General features: G+C 39.2%; 1 protein-coding gene across 2 annotated transcripts in view; it reads right to left on the bottom strand.

The window, feature by feature from the left end:
• Positions 1-17,920, bottom strand: part of PPP3CA (protein phosphatase 3 catalytic subunit alpha) — a 357,673-nt gene that overhangs the window by 178,830 nt on the left and 160,923 nt on the right. For both annotated transcript variants that reach the window (XM_049885626.1, XM_049885627.1), the window contains exon 2: positions 9,731-9,931. In XM_049885626.1, the coding sequence (XP_049741583.1) occupies positions 9,731-9,931 (201 nt within the window). The remainder of the gene's footprint in view (positions 1-9,730; positions 9,932-17,920) is intronic.

Below are 17,920 nucleotides of genomic sequence, written 5' to 3'. Positions count from 1 at the left end.
ACTATAGGCATCGCCTTACCAATGATGCTTAAACACTTCACTATTTGTAAAAAGTAAAAACTCACGGGAAATTGAAAAGGACAAGATATACTATTGCTGAAAGTAAAATATCTGGCCATGTAATTATGATGTAATTGTAATGACTGTCAAATGCTTCTTCTAGATGATGTTACAGTTTATTGATGTTAACAGATTATTGTGGACTTGCACCATTACACAAATAAAAAAATTTTTTTTTTTTAAATTACACAGAAGTACTAAATTACTGTGGCCCAAGTATTCTTAACATAAGACTGCATTCATTACCACCAACTTCTCTTAAAGATGCTCTTGATCTACATTCTTCTTTTCTTTCCTTATAAATTGTCCCAGCAGTAGTTTTCTGTAGTAATAGGAAAGGGGTTTGCTTATTGATACAATGGTTACAAACAGTAATTTTAAATTCTTAGTTTATTAAAAAAAAAAAAAGCTCTAAGAATGGTTTTACAGGAAAAGAACTAAATACTAAGCCCCCTATAAACAAAAATTCTATGCTCCAAATATACTAACCACTACTGTCTAGTCTCTCCCTTTTGTGCTCTAGCACCCGTTTATTTTAAAATTTAATAAATTACAATCAACAGTCACAGTAACTTATTCCTTGCATTTCTTAAGAACCTTTGTTTAATATCAGCTTTCTTCCTATGTTTTTTAGTCATGTGTAAGAACAAATCCTAGTCAAATGAGCTGCAAGTACATGACTTTAACGCTATCATACAGAGGTAGAATAGTGTATACAGTCGGCCCTCTATATCCATGGGTTTTGCGGTCGTGGATTCAACCAACCGTGGATCAAAAATACTTGGAAAAAAGGAAGGCTTCAAAAAGCAAAACTTGAATTTGCCGTGCACTGGATGCAATGCTGAATCCGTGCAAATGAAGTGATGTGTAGGTATACCGTGTTGTAGCTTCCCACCATTTCACACATCCTCAGTCTCTCCAGCACTGGTTGGTTGAGCACTGTTCACCTCGAGTCTCATTCGCTACTTGTGTTGAGTGCACCCTTTGTTCTGCTATTTACATAGCATTTACCATTGTATTAGGTATTATAAGTAATCTAGAGATGATTTAAAGTATACGTGAAGATGTGTGTAGTACGTTATATGCAAACACCATGCCATTTTACATAAGGGGCTTGAGCACCTGTGGATTTTGGTATCCGCGGGGGCCCTGTGGATACAGATGGACAACTGTATAATACAGTATAATAGCTAAACAGGGGTCATATAGATGGATGCCTGTCCAAAGCAAGGTCTTCAGCTTACTATGTGAGCTCAGGACAATTACTTAAACCAGTGGATACAACAGTGCTGTCACCAGACTGAGTATTATCATCACCAGGGAACCTGTTAGATATTCAAATTTTCAGGCCCTATTCCAGACTTACTGAATCAGAAATTGGGGGTAGGGCTCAGCAATCTGTGTTTTACCCAGGGCTTCCAATCGGTTCATTCCAGTTTGACCCCGTGCTGAGAATCTACCTTTCCACCCTAGAATTACTGAATCAAAACCTACATTTTAACAAGACCCCAGGTCTACATAAGAATCACCTGGGACTCTGTAAAACTTACCTGGAGATCTTGTTAAAATGTAGATTCTGATTCAATATATCTAGAGTCAAAACGCAAATTCTCAACAGGGCGCTGAACCAGAATGAACCAGTTTGACATCGTGGTTTTACTAAGCCCTCCAGGTGATTCTGATGCATGCTCAAGGCTGAGAAACACTGCCTCAAACTCTGAGTCTCCTTTTTCTCATTGGTAAAATGGGTTTCCTAAAATGGGCCTTGTAAGACTAGAGCAGGGCTTCCAACCTGTTCAAACAGGTTCAGTCATGGCCAACAAAGTGAAACCAGAACAGACCCCAATTTTTTTAAATTTGGGTGATCTAGAACGCAAACCAGAAGGGGAAAAATTACAGGGCTAAGCCCTAGAATTGGAGACTCAGAGAGGCATTGTGAGCCCTTTCAGGGGCCTGATGCATGACGCTGGATTACTGCCAGGACTATGGAGAGCAACACACATTCAAAGCAGCATGGTGGGCCACTGTCTTTGAGCAGAGCACAGCTGTTACTCTGCCCTTGTTTTCCAAAAGGGAGATTAAGTTTCTAGCAGGGTTTCTACTGGTAATTTTTCTTGTTACGGTTTGCATTGTGGTTCACCCACATTTTATAAATCTGGGTTCATTCCGGTGTCGCTTCATCAGCCGTGACTGACCTAGGCTGAAGAGCTTGAAAGCCCTGGGCCACAGAGGTGAACAGATCAGGTAAAAGGACTTTGGCTCTATTACCTCTTTGCTTATTTGTTTAAGTCAAGGGCCCAAATTACAAGGAACAAGGACAGCTATGATGTGCTGCTGTGGAGGCCAGACTGAAATGTGCTGACCTGCCAGCAGTGGGCAGGGGATCAAAATAGGCCTCAGGCTGCAGGGTAGGCCCTAAAAATTTAGCCACTGAAGTCACGAGTGGGCAAAATGCCCCAGAAGTAATGTTTTATCCTCATATAAACTAAGACTCTGCTGCTGTGGTAGTGACAAATGATAGCATGAGGGGAATAAACAGTGATCTTTTAGTTCCCAAAAGACGCCGGATTCTTATCCCCACTTAACTCTCCCCAGAGTACAGGCATGGGGAATTCTCCTAATTGACGTCAGCTGCTGTAAGGGAATGCCATGACCTTAAACTTGGCCAGCAGTCCACTCTCACATCCAGGAACAAAGCCAGAGGGCTCTCCTGGCAACTGCCTGACATGCTAAATGGCAGGCGCAGCCACTAAGGGAATCCTTTGCTGCCCCAGGGACAACTCCCCCACTGCAGGAAACAGACAAACCGAGAGATTAGCAGTTTGCCCAGCTGAGGCTGGCCATATTGCCTTCGCCCAGAGAAGAGACAGAGAGTTCTAAACTCCTGGTCTGCTTTTGCCTTACAAATGAGGGAATGTTCTTTGCTAAGTCAAAAGGAAAATATGCGAACTTCAAGGAGAAATGTAGTAAATTGGATCCCTGCATAAACTCCTACCATATTCAAGAAATCTTCAGTACATAACACATTTTTTAAATAGAAGCTAATCAGATGTTTTGGAAATCAATTAACAATTATTTTTAAAAGGGCCTCTAATCAAAATCAGATCCAGTCCCCCTACCCTGCCAAAGCTATGCTCATCCCTTGGATGAGTATGAAACATTTCTAATCAACCCTTCTTCCGAGAAATCGTCCCCAACTCCATTCTAATCTCATCCAGGATGCTGTCAGAACCACTGCTCTATTTACAAAATTTATTATGGAATTTCCCTGATCAAAGACCCACTAAAATCCCCAAATGCCTATGGAACCATTAGTAAGTGCCCCATACTCATATATGACCTGGGCTTCTAACCTCAGTCTCACCCCCAGGGATGGAAGACGCAAGGAGCAAGGTACTCACGTGAAACTGCGCACTACAGATTACAGTAAGTAAACACAAGCCCACGAGTACTTTGCTTACTGATTAATCCGCCCCTGTACTCCCACCCATTACATCCTTCAGAAACGCTATCTTCACATAGCATACTTCCAAGAACATGCCTTGCTATTTAATAACCAAATCCTAACTGCGTCTGTTGCTCTCAAGTGAATTCTGACTCATGGAAACCCAGTGTGTGTCAGAGTAGAACAGTGCTCCGTAGGGTTTTCAAGGCTGTGACCTTTCTGAAGCAGATTGCCAGGTCTTTCTTCTGAGGCACCTCTGGGTAGGTTCAAACCACTAGCACTGGTTAGTTGTCCAGTGCTTAACCATTTAGGCCACTCAGGGACTCTTAATGCCTCTAATATGCCATTGTGTTTGCCCAGAATATTTTTCTCAGCTCTTTCACGTAGCAAAATTTTACTTATCACACTGGTCCAGTTCAAACATCATGTAATCTATCAAGGCTTCTTAGCTTCCCTACATTCTTTTTTTCTGAGTTCCTACGCCAGTCTGTAAGCTCTCCAACAGAGTTCTCAACACATTATATAGCAATTATCTGTTTATGCCTCTGACTCCTCAATAGACCTTGAGTATTCTAGTCAAAGACTATGGTTTCATTTATTATCCACAGTTGCTAACCTTCTGAAAGAGTTCTTATTCCAAATACATGGCAGGTGAGACCCCGGCTATTAAAGAATTTCTTTAACTCAAAGATGGAATATAATAATCAGTGGGTACTGTCAGGGAAACCTTAGCCATTTAGAAAACAGAAAAACTTTTTAGCTTTAAATTAGCTGTAACCAGTTGGCTACTTCTTAATTTTCTTGAATAAATCTAGGTCATATCCTTTAATTTAATCAATAGCTTGATATGCCTATCTTTGGGAAAATATCTGTGTCAGTTTTTCCTGTTACATTCCAAGGCAGCGGAGACCAAAGACCAGGTGTTATTCACGTATGTATACACACCACCTGTAACAGGTAAGCATTCAATAATGTTTGTTATATTGAATTAGCAAAAAGAGTTGCCACACTGATGTTTGGCTACATTTTTTTTTTTTTAAAGTTTCATTTGTGTGTTTACAAGGAAACAAAGACGAACTCAATTCAATACTCAAAGGAACATCAGAGAAGGAAAATATGTTTCCTTGCAAAATGCCTCCAACACACAAATGCATTTTCCACATCAAATCTTTGAAATAGCTACCATTGTTGTCAGGCAAGGTAGCTTGGGGAAGTGAGCAGAACGTGCCTCATGCTCCCTTATTTTGATAAGGTGCCCAAAATACACTACTCATCTATATCCCCATGGAGACTGCCCACGCCGGTCATCTAAATCTACAATCTTGAAGTGCAAGATACAGGTTGCACCATCCCTCTTTTCCAGAGAGACAGAAGTAGGGAGCTGTGTTGGGGCTCGGAGAGAAAACATACTGAATTTTAAGGGAAAAAATCCCAAGTGAACACAAACCTTCCAATGCTTTATAAACACTGGAAAGGAGGCTTCACCCATTTAAACATTTAAAAAATGCTAAAGGATGCCCAGACTACAAATAACTGCAACACTAATTCTTAGGTTTTTCCTAAACGGAGGACACACCATGGCATAGGTATTAGTACAACCCCTTTCTAAAGATTTTAGATTGAAATTATTAATAAAAAGTAAGGAGGGAGAGGAGCCCTGGTGGCACAGCAGTTAACTGTTCAGCTGCCAACCAGAAGGTCAACAGTTGGAATCCATCAGCCTCTCCTTGAAAACTCTATGGGGCAGTTCTACCTTGTCCTATCGGGTCACTATGAGTTGGAATCGACTGGATGGCACTGGGTTTGGGATTTTGTTTTGGTTACGTATCTGCTACATTTAATGTTAAATTCCACACAAGAAGTTACTTGTCAGTCTCTACTAGACTCACTCACCTTCTTAGCATTTTTAGGAATTTGATATATGCAGTTGAGGGACTATTTCCAATACTTTAAAACTACCATAAGGTCAGGCTTCTGGCTTGGCTTCCTGCCCCAAATTAAAAAAGTATTTCTTCCTCTTAATCTTTCTTCACTGCTTATGATTTGTAACCCTATTATTTTCTTTCTCTTCCTCCCATTCTTTTTCTTCCATCTTCTTCTTCCTTTTCCTTTGAATACTGTCTTAGGTTCTCTACCTTTCCTAAGTGTGGAATTCTGAACTATATCAAGAATACTCGGCCCTGAAGGTTTTTAAGTGTAAACTATGCTATTATTACATAGTCTAGTACCATGCTTGGTAATAGTAAAGTACAACTTTTTAGATATAATTATCCAAACAACAAATATTTAAAATATAAAAATAAATATTACACTGCTGGTTCAGCTCTCCAGGTAAAATAAAATCTCAGAACAAAATCACACATCAAAAATTTCACCAATAAATTATAAGTATTTTGAAATCCAAAGGGATTATGATTTTCTCTGATCAATGTACCTTGGTTTTCTTTTGCACTCCTCCTATGTTTCAACTATTGGCTCATAAAATCCTGAGTTGGAATATATTACTTAATTTAGCATTCTGGTGAATTATATGCAAAAGTTCATCTCTCTTTATCCAAATGTTTAAAAAAGTTATTTTTTGTCCACCCCCTCTGCCACTATTATTCTATATCTTTATGTAGCAGGAAATGTAATCTACTTGAAGCTCCTTAGGATCTTGCCACCATTATCAAATACAAATCTTTTCTTTAAAAAAAAGTTTTTCCTGCCTGGATTATAATTTCAGTAACTCATTAAATCCACTGAAACCCTACAGGACAGAGTAGAACTACCCCCATAGGGTTTCCAAGGAGCAGCTGGTGGACTCGAACTGCCAACCTTTGGTTAGTAGCCAACCTCCCAACCACTGTGCCACCAGGGCTCCGTAACATCACTAAACAAAAAAAAAACCCTTGCCATCTAGTCGATTCCAAGGCACAGCGAACCCTATAGAACAGAGAGCTGCCCCACAGAGTTTCCAAGAAGCACCTGTCGAACTTGAACTGCTGACCTTTTTGGCTAGCAGCAGTAGCACTTAACCACTATGCCATCAGGGTTTCTATAATACTGCTAAATATTCAGTGATGTCTCCATAGCTATTTTAGTCACTTTTTAAAATGTTTAGTTTGGGTTGCCTCTTCCCCCACCCCCACCCCGCCAAGAAAGGTACACATAATTTAGTCATGATTTCCAAACTGAGTTATTTCTCTTCATGTCTGTATCATGAAATTTGTCAAATTGCCACCTGGGTTGAAGTCTCACTAGAAATAACCAAGTGTGATCTCCACTGAACATGAGGGTAGGTAGTCTGTGAACTCCAGGAAGGCCTTAGGGTTTGGGAATAATCATCCTAAATCTGACACATCCAAGGTCCATCATATGTGTTCTTTCAGGACAGAGCTGAATCTAACAGAGGTGCTTATCAGCCCATCCTGGAAAGTACACAGCCCTAAAGGTCTACATTACATGCTTGCTTTTAGTTACAATTATCACCCCCATTAACACCTACTTGGGTCACTGCTGCATTTAATACAAATTTTTTCATTGGAAGAAGCATATTATTATGTGAAATGAAGAAATGATAAAATCATAATAAAATATTGAGCCATTCATTCTAACCAAAAACAAATAAGCTTATGAGTGTTTAAAGCTAGTATCATTAAGATATAATAAGAATTTGAGTTTATTTTTTAAAGTGCCTTTTTTTTTTTTTTTCCTGCTGGTGGATTCTGAATTAATACTTACATATTTAAAAATTTTAGTGTTTTACTAGCTAGATAGTAGGTAAGTGGTAACTTTGGTGGAGGGTAAGACAGTACACAAAACTACGGAAGTCAGCACAACTTGACCAAGGCAAAGTCACAGAAGCTTCATAGACACATCCAAACTCCCTGAGGGACCAAGTTACTAGGCTGAGGGCTGGGGACCATGGTCTCAGGGGACATCTAGCTCAACTGGCATAACATAGTTTATAAAGAAAATGTTCTACATCTCACTGTGGTGAGTAACATCTGGGGTCTTAAAACCCTGTGAGCGGCCGTCTAAAATACATCTACTGGTCTCATTCCATCTGGAACAAAGGAGAATGAAGAAAACCAAAGACACAAGGGAAAGAGTACCCCAAAGGACTAACGGACCACAACTACCACAGCCTCCACGAAACTGAGCCCAGAACAATTAAATGGTGCCCAGCTACCACCACTGACTGTTCTGACAGGGATCACAATAGAGGGTCCCAGAGTGAGAGAAAAGTGTTGAACAAAATTCAAATTCGCAAAAAAAGACCAGACTTATTGGTCTGACAGACACTGGAGAAACCCCGAGAATATGGGCCCCAAACACTCTTTTAACTCAGTACTGAAGTCACTTCTGAAGTTCACCCTTCAGCCAAATATTAGACAGATCTACAAAACAAACAACACTTGTGAGAAATGTGCTTTGTAGTTGAGTCATGTATCCAAGACTAAATGGGCATAGGAGCCCAAAAGCAGAGACAAGAAGGCAAGAAGGGAGAGGAGAGCTGGAGGAATGGAAATGGGGAACCTGGGATGGAGAAGAAGAGAGTGTTGACACATAGCGGGACTAGCAACCAATGTCACAACACAATTCGTGTATTAGTTGTTTAATAAGAAACTAATTTGCTCCGTAAACTTTCATATAAAGCACAATTTTCAAAAAAAAAGTGTTTTAGTATATAAGAAAATAAAGCATGTTCACATTTGTTTTCACAGTCTATGAACTGGAAATAATACATGATTCCATTTTAAAACATGGAAATGGGAGTCAATGATATGCATAGGGTAAATCTATGGCTTAATTTATTAACCAATGGTTCCACATGGTTAATACCACTGGAGCCAATGACTCCTAGTGCCTGACCCCGTGCACAGTCATTTCTTTTTTTTTTTTTTTAACAAACAAGAAAAACAATACTGCCAACCATAAATAATGTTAATTTCTTCAGAATAGGCATTATTAAGGACATTTTGATCAAGGAAGGTCTAGTCTGATATTCTAGGCATATCTTTCTCTTAAGAGTTACATTCAAATATACATTTGAAGGCCAATAATATTACAAATACATGAAGATTTAGAAGAAATACACAATCACTTGTATATATAAAATAATAAAAAAAACTACTCTTTTATTTCAAACAGGAAAATAATTTGTTTCTAAAGTTTTTGCCTTTTACCAGAATGCTAATAGTTAATAGGGAAGTAAATGCTTTCAGCTTCTCTAAAAACGCAAACCAATTTTATCAAACTCCACAAAAGACAAATCAAAAGCCTCCAGTATTTGACTCTCTATACCTACACAACTTTTCTGGAAAGATCTAACTTTATTGCCTAAGAGAAGCTACTATGAGTCAAAGTCAACTCAACGGCAACTGGTCAACTGGTTTTAAGAGAAGCTATACACTAAGTGGAAACCCTGGCGCACAGTGGTTAAGAGCTACAGCTGCTAACCAAAAGGTCAGCAATTCGAATACACTAAATAAAATATTGATCTGCCCATAAAGAGTCACAGAACAAAAATATTCTTAGATAAAAGACCCTGTGTTTTCTAGACACCAAAATAATATAAGAAAGACAGAAATTCGGTCTCCTTCCTTAAGTTCATTAAGTTAGAGCCCTGGTGGTACAGTGGTTAAGAGCTATGGCCGCAAGCCGAAACATCAGCAGTTGGAATCCATCAGGCACTCCTTGGAAACCCTCTGAGGCAGTTCCACTCTGTCCTATAGGGTCGCTATGATTCAGAAGCAACTCAAAAGCAATGCGTTTAGTTTTGGTTTGGTCCTTAGTCACTTACTCAGTCACTGTGGAAGTCTTTGGATACTTTGTTTAATCTTTCCCAGTGAATATCCTGTGTCTATTTGGGCCAGTTAATATTTCAAATGACAAACAACATCGCCTCTTAACCTTATCAACGTTCTTATTTATAGTATTACTTCAGAGTATCTTCATCACCTCCAAGTTGCACACCACTTTTTAGAGCATCACAATTTTGTAAATATCTTATACATGATAATAAAAATATTTTTAACCCAGTGCCATTGAGTCATATTTTTACATATGTATAATATCTTTTTTTTTATAATATCTTTAGTTCTTAATGTACAGACTCAACAGTAAAAGAGTAAGATGAGTAAGGAAAGTGAGGACTCACTGCTTGCTGGATTTTTGATTTGCTGTCATAAACAACAAAATGTGGGCACAAACTGATGAGTCTATGCCCTCAGGACTTACCTGTGACAGGAGCATCTATATCCAGCAGGTTTTTTTCCTGTCGAAGAATTGAAGCCCCCTCTGTTATTATTCTCAATGCAACACTCTCTTCCAGCCGGCCCTCCTTCATGAGATGTGCTTTTAAGATATCCACACGAGGTTTCCCATCATTATCAAACACTTCTTTTGCTGTAAGCCGGTGACTTGGAGGAAATGGGACAGCTGAAAGAGGAAAAAGTCACATTATTACATTAGCCAAATCTCAACAGCAAAAAATTCACTAATAACCCCAAATATTCACTCCAATCACTAACCAAAGAGTCCCCGGGTGGTGCAAACAGTTAAGTGCTCAGCTGCTGACCGGAAGATTATCAGTTCAAGTCCACCTAGAAGCGCCTTGGAAGAAAGACCTAGTGATCTACTTCCAAAAAACCAGCCATCAAAAACCCTATGGAACACAGTTCTACTCTAACACACATGGGGTCACCATGTGTCAGAGTCAACTCCAAGGCAACAGGTACGGGTCTGGTTTTGTTTTGTTCTGTTTTTATCACTAACCATGTAATGGAGTATTTAAAAAGTTCCCACAATAAAATATGATCAAGGGCTATCAAGAATTAAAGACTGCCTTTTCCCTTTGATTCTAAATGTAATGTCATTGCTGAAAGGAGATTTATAGTTCTTATTCATCCAGGACCTATCTCGTGCATCTAAGTTCCTGATAGAATTAATAAAGCAAAAGGAGAAAGACACTGTTTCTGTTAGGCAATAATTATCAATTCAGGAAAAACAAAATAAACAGTTCCTATAAATCTAACAAGATCCCCCTCAGATGCAGATGGTTCTCCACTAAACAGCAGACCCCTTTTCTGGGACCAGAGGAATGAGAAAAGGTCTGCTCACCTAGATTTCCCCTCTAATTAGAGTTGCATCTCTGAGATGATTGATTGACCTACTATATACGGAAAAAGTAGGAATCTGAAGGTAAAAAAGGCAAAAACACACTGAATATAGCACAGGAAATCAGGGTGTGTGTGTGTGTGTTATAGTGGCATCTTGAACAGTGAGGGAACAGTATGATGCCAGGGAGGAGACACACACACACACACAAAAAGCAAGCCTGTTGTGGTCAAGTCAATTCTGACTCATAGCCACCCTATAGTACAGAGTAGAACTTGCTCCATACGGTTTCCAAGGAGCACCTGGTAGAAGTGAACTGCCGACCTTCAAGTATTTAGGAAAAAGATACAATGACAAATTCTAGTTATTGCTCAGGCTTGGAGACAATCATGCTCTCCTCCACCTTCTTAACACCCCTCTCTTGTGATGCTGCTGTCACTCTTCACTTCTGTAGATACATTCATTCACTCATTCAGCCACTGGACATTCACTAAACCCCTAATACGTGATGACATCCAAAGCTCCGAGATGGTATGAAGGTTAAATTTCTGATAAATAATTAATATGCCTTTTGAGTGAAGGAAGCTCATTATTTCTCTTCTTCACACAAGGATTCATTCATTGTGCAACAACACCAATCTATTAGAAATACAGAAGGAGCAGAAATATAGTTTCATGTAACTTTCCTCTGCCGTATGCACTATGCCATGTGCCCAAGAGCTTCTCCATATGATGATTCCTCTCTCAGGAAAAAAGACCTGATGTTAAGGAATAAACCCACCTCCCTTATTTCCTAAAAGTGTCTCTCAGAGAATCAAGACTTATGTAAGCCTATGCCAAGAAATTTTGTTTAATCTAATAGCATAAATTTATTTTCCAGTGAAATTATATCTACTTAACGGGAAATAAAATTAGAGAATGAACCTGTACTGGTGCATACAAGATCGGTTTTCCTAAAAATCCAACTGCATCTATCTAACTACGCTGCCAGAATGAAGTGGCAGTATTAGACCCGGCAGGTGCACACGAGGCCTTTGTGGTCAGATGAACCTGGATGTAAACCTTGGCTCCAAACAATTCCAAGATGTGTGACCTTGGGCAAGTTAAACAATCTTTTGGCTTCAGTTACCTCACCTGTAAAATAGGGATAGTATCTATCTGAGGATTGCTATAATAACTTAAGTAAATAGTAACGGTTGTAGCTAACATTTATAAGAGTATTTATTTTATGCCAGGCATTGTTTGGTAATAAAATCAGATGCAAGAGTAAAGCTGTAAGATGAGTACGGAAACGTGTACACGTGTTTATATATAAACTTAGTACTCACAGCATTACCGTGGGGGAGAAGCATGAAGTTCAAAAATATTACGCACCTTGCCCAAGGTAATTAGCTAATCATTTGTATGTAGATCCACTGAGTATGAGCCCAGGTAGTCTGATGCCAGAATGCCTGAGTTAACAACTACACTGCACTGCCTCCCAGGAAGTTAAGACCAAACGAAAAAAATATCCACTGCCATCCAGTTGATTCCGACTCACGGTGACCCCGTAAGGTTTCCAAGGCTGTAAATCTCTAAGGAAGCAGGCTGCCACATCCGTCTCCTGTGGAGCAGCTGGTGGTTTCAAATGGCTGACCTTTCGGTTAGCAGTAGATCGCTTTAGCCGCTGTGCCACCAGGGCTCCTTAAGACAGTACTTAATAATTAGAAAGTGATGACTAAATCACCTTGCAGAGTTTAAATTCTAATGTATATTGATACTGAGAAGGGTTTTTTTTTTTTATAAAAGCCTATGTGTAGAACCTTTTTTTTCCCCAAAATTATTCGGAGCAGCTTCTAGCAGAATAGGAGCCCTAGTGGCACTGTGGTTAAACACTTGGCTGCTAACTGAAAGGTTGGTGATTCGAACCCACTAGCCGCTCCGTGTGAGAAAGATGTAGCAGTCTGCTTCCATAAAGATTATGGCTTTGGAAACCCTGTGGGGCAGCTCTACTCTGTCCTATACGGTTGCTATGAGTCAGAATCAACTTGATGGCAGTGGGTTTAGGTAAAGTAGAATAGATGCAAAAGTATAAACTAAGAGACAAAACGTATAATACAAAGGCATATAGTACAGTAAAAGACAACATCCAAGGACTAAACAGTAGCAAAGGAAGAAATTAGATCATTAAACTTGAGGAATCTTTGTTTATTTTGTTTCCCACGCCTTTTTTTTTTTTTTTTTTTGCTTTTTAAGAAAATATGGAAATATTTCATTGGCCAATTTTCTTCACCTGGGTCTTTAAATATGTTTTGAAATTAGAAAATATTTTACCTGGTAACTCCTCAATATCCTCCAAGCTATACAGGTCATCAGTCAAGATATGGTACAGGAGGTAGAAGGGGGGAGGATTTTAAGAGCACACTTGGAGTACAGCCAAGAGCTGATTTTTTGGCAAGTGATTTCCCAGGGTAAGAGCTGGACAACTGTGTGAAGGTTTAAGTGGCTGTGCAAAACTGTCAGGCAAGAATTGCTGGAGCACAGAAGTGACAGAGGCTGATTTACTGTCAGGCAGATAAAAGCAGTGAGTCTCTGCCACACACACACTTGCTGGCCTTATGAAACTTAAGATAATCAAAGGATTAAACCTGAAAGTGTCGGAGCATTAACAAGGTGAGAGGCAAAAGAAGGGCACCCCAGGGAGAGCATCACCATCATGAATCAGGCTCTCTCCAAGTCCCTAGACTCTTGCCAAGGCCAAGATCACTGCAATAGCAGATGCTCGACCCAGTGCTACAGATCCTTTACCTTCCAGTAATTGCTAATCTAACTGGCTAAGGTAGAGCCACCTGCTCTAAGATACTGGAGCTGATTCCAAATAAACAAGGGCGAGAAGAGAGGCCAATCAGAGGGCTCTGTTTTCAGCTGGATGGTAGGAACACTGATGAGATAGGGCCCTTTACTGATTAAACAGATGGCAAGGCCTGCAGGGATGCAAGATGGGCAGTGATGATGCCAGAGATCAAATGCAGAGATGCTCTCAGCCAGAGAGGAGTTTTCTGGGACAAAAATAAGAGTGGGCTAATATTTGTGTATTTGTGCACCTCCTGGCTTCATAAAGAAAATACCAGCCTTAAAAAGGTCACATTTATTTGCTTTCTCTGTTCACCTAGAGTCCTACATGCGGACCTGTGCCAAATATTGAGCAAAAACAATTTAGGCCGAAAAAAAATCCAGTGTGCTTAGAAAACATTTCTTTCATCAACACATTGTGAAAGCAGCTACGCTTGATAAGATAAAAATTGGATTCCCCCTTCCTTCCTTCCTTCGCTTTGAGTATCATAGCAAGTTGCTCGCATTGATACATGAGCAAGTCAAACTACTAAAAATTTAGAAATAACTGTTGAAATTCAGGCCGACACTTTCTAAAACTATTTTCTTACTTGCCTGTAAATACTGAACACAGCATTATAAGACTTCTTACGAGGATCCTTAAAATATAGAAACTCAGGTTCCTCTATTTCTTAATTCTCACTCAATGTCGTATTTTTCCTTGCTATTAATAATTTTTTTTTTTATTAATAATTTAAAAAAAAAAAAAGCCAGGAAGCTGAAATTTGGGAGGTGTAAGTCCTTGACGGGCTTTAACACAAAACATCACAAAAGGCTTTAGAGGCAAACAACTACTGGACTACTGTCACGCTCCCATATCATTGCCTGTGGAAAGTCAGCAGAGACTGGCTTTCTATTTGTTGTTGCCACCACGGAGAGGTCATCTATCTAACACAGAGAAAGGTTACTAGTCCAAAAGCCAAATTATGTGCATCCAATATTGGCATCTATACAACAATCATTGAAGCTGTTTTCAGCTTCAGTAGTAGAGAATTTTAATTCACCAGTAAAGAAACATATTCCAAGTCAGAAAACTTAGTACCCAGCGTAGCTAGCCATAAGTGATCTATTATCACTCTGGGGTAGATCCAGGTCTCTGGGATTATTGTTTCTCAAATCTGAGCCACCTTTGTCACTATAGAAGCTATTGCAAAAATTTTATTGGAAATATCTGAGAATCACTGCCATGGTGACACCTGCATTGGAAGGAAGAGCAGGACAACTGCTACCCGACTTCTTCCAGAAGTGGTCTTGTGAATGCTGGTCAGAGAGAATCACAGACTTGGAGACTGATAAGAACATTTAGTCTAGTGTTTTTTTAAACCTTTATTCTACTATAAAGTTTAAATAAATATATATATATTTTTTTTCTTTCAAACAAAATGGCTTCTGGAAACTCAAGAATCTCCAATGGAGAAAGCTGCCTGGAGCAGGCTGGCTTGCCTCTCTTCTCCCGCATGGCGATAAAACTAAGGTATGTTCACAAAGCTGTGGTGCGCTCTGGAGCAAAATTACAAAACTACCAATCCACACTTATCCTTGGCCTCTCATATTACACAAGAAGAAACTGAAATCCAGAGAGGGTAAGTGAATTTTCCAAAGTTACAGGATTAGTCAACGGCAAAACCAACACTATTATATTTAAGTCTCCTATTTCTATTCCAGCCTTTTACCCTCTAGACCTGTGTTGTTCAATGTGGTAACAACTAACCCCACATATGATTGCTGCGCACTTGAAGAGTGGCTTGTCTGCATTGAGATGTGCTTTATATCCGTGACACATAATGGGTTTAGACAGCTTGATTTAAAAAAAAAGGTGAAATATCTCATCAATATTTTTATATTGATTACATGTTAAAATAATATTTAAGATATTTTGGGTTAAATAAAATTTATTATTAAAATTCACTCTGCCTATTACTTTTTATTTTTACGTTTTTAATATGGTTGCTAGAACATTTCAAATTGATTATTTGGTTCACACTATATTTTTACTGGACAGTGGTATTTGAGATCCTACATCGGGAAATTATATTCCTTAGCCTTTCTTTTCTTCCAACTTAGGTTCGACCCCTTTAAGAAATCTCAAACTATTTCAAAACTGTCTGCACATTAGAATCGTTTTTAAGGATGAATGATGTCCAGGCCCAACCCCCAGAGATTCTGATATAACTGGCCTAGAGTAGGGCCAAGGCACTGGTATGTTTATAAAGGATCCCCAGTGACACCAATGTGAAGTCCAGACTGATCGACATTGTAAGTAAAATCAGACAAAACCTCCAGGCACTTTAAATTTTCCCCTAAACATGCTCCACACAGTCAATCAACCGCAGCAGATACAATGTCTTTGCAAGTCCAGACGTGTTTATTTCATCCCTCTCTGTAATCAGAATGTGTACAGGAACAGCTCTTGTCCCATATTTCATGTGGCCACTGTCTGCACAAAGGCTGTCAAAGATACTTATGTCAACACATGGTAAGAGAACAGCTTAAGGATATCACATGTCAGACACAACTTAAAACACATTCTGGCCTGACCTCCTTAGATTGGCACTGCATCTATTCTCTCCTGGACATTTGTGTATATCACTAAACTCCATTCTAATTAAACCATATCAATCAATCAATCAATCATCAAGTACCTATTAAGCAACTACCATGCTTTGCATTTCATGTTAGGCAGTGGGAAGGGCTGGGGAGAAGTGAGAATAAACAAATACAACCAGATTCAGCCGCTGAGGAGCTGACCACGTGGTATAATTATTAGTTTTTGCTTGAGATCTCCGGCAAAGTGCTAAATTACAAAATACCAGAACAAATTTAAAGGAAATGAGAGAAAATATAAGCAGTCGGAAGAAAAGTGTATTTATCTACCTTAAAAGTTATGTTCTTGAAAACTCTTAGATGCAGTTGTGCATTACGGTATTAATAAATAATATCAATAACGTTTCTTTTTTGAGATGACTACAGAAGATAAGACTCTAAGGTAATCAATAAAAAATAGAATATGCCCATTATAAAATACAATGTGCCAATTAAAATATACAAAAGTAGCTCCACGAGGAAGAATGAAGAACACCAAAGACACAGGGAAGATGTGAGCCCAATGGACAAAAAGGGCCACATAAGCCTGAGACCCGAAGAACTAGATGGTGCCCAGCTACCACCAATGACTGCCCTGACAGGGAACACAACAGAGAATCCCTGATGGAGCAGGAGAAATGTAGGATGCAGACCTCAAATTCTCATAAAAAGACCAGACTTAATGGTCTGACTGAGACTGGAGGGACCACAGAGGTCATAGTCCCCATACTCTCTGTCAGCCCAAAACTAAAACCATTCCCAAAGCCAACTCTTCAGACAAAGGTTAGACTGGACTATAAGACATAAGATGATACTGGTGAGGAGTGTGCTTCTTAGCTCAAGTAGACACATGAGACTATGTAGGCAGCTCCTGTCTGGAGGCGAGATGAGAAGGCAGAGGGGGATAGGAGCTGGTTGAACGGACATGGCCAATACAGGGTGGAGAGGAGGAGTATGCTGTCACATTGTAGGGACGGCAACTAGAGTCACATAATAATGTATGTATAAGATTTTGTTTGAGAAGCTGACTTGAATTTTAAACTTTCATTTAAAGCACAATAAATAAATAAATAAAGTAGCTCTATCACCAGCCATCACAACATGTGAAATCTGATTCTTCTTCTGAGCAAAGAGTAAAGTGATATGGAAAAGAAAGTATTAATACTTTTTGCTCAATTTAATTTGGGCCCTAATATTGAGCGGTTAGGTTTTATTTATATTCTCCCAGATTCAAAAAAATTCTATCAGTATGAGGATATACTTTCCCTTAAGTACATAATGTCTGTATGCAAACATAGACAAAGCAAGTTGTCTGAGAAAGATAGCTACAAATTAACCACAGTCACCCTCTAAGAAGAACTCTAGGAACATATTTACTAAGGTCCTAATTATACTACTCCTGTGGACACTCATCACTTGTTTGTATGAAAGTCTCTGGCTTTCATTATACCTATTAATGCCTGTCAAATTAAAATATGCTTGCCCGTCTCAAGTGCGGTTGAGTATTAATCTTGTAAACAGAAACATCCCGTCCTACTTAAGCTTAGCTAAAAAAAAATAACAATTCTTCACAGTAGATCTACAAATAAAACTCCAATTTAGTAATTTACTGGTGTATTTTCCCTACTGCTATGATGACCTGTTCCATCCTTGGTGGGGACCTCTATGGCCACTCCCTCTGGATACAGCCACACAGATCCTGAACCTGAAAATGTATTCAATTATTAGACACAGTGTGTGTACTGATCATTGCATTAGTAAACTGAATACTTCAGGCAGTTTCCCTGACATATTTTACACGCAAATATAGCACAGTGGTATTCTATGTAACAACACAAAAATGTTAATAAAAGGCTA

Source organism: Elephas maximus, chromosome 5 (assembly GCF_024166365.1).
Source record: "Elephas maximus indicus isolate mEleMax1 chromosome 5, mEleMax1 primary haplotype, whole genome shotgun sequence".
In the NCBI taxonomy this organism is placed as follows: domain Eukaryota; kingdom Metazoa; phylum Chordata; class Mammalia; order Proboscidea; family Elephantidae; genus Elephas; species Elephas maximus.
The sequence above is the reverse complement of the archived record's forward strand: the minus strand, read 5'-3'. Positions and strand labels throughout refer to the sequence as shown.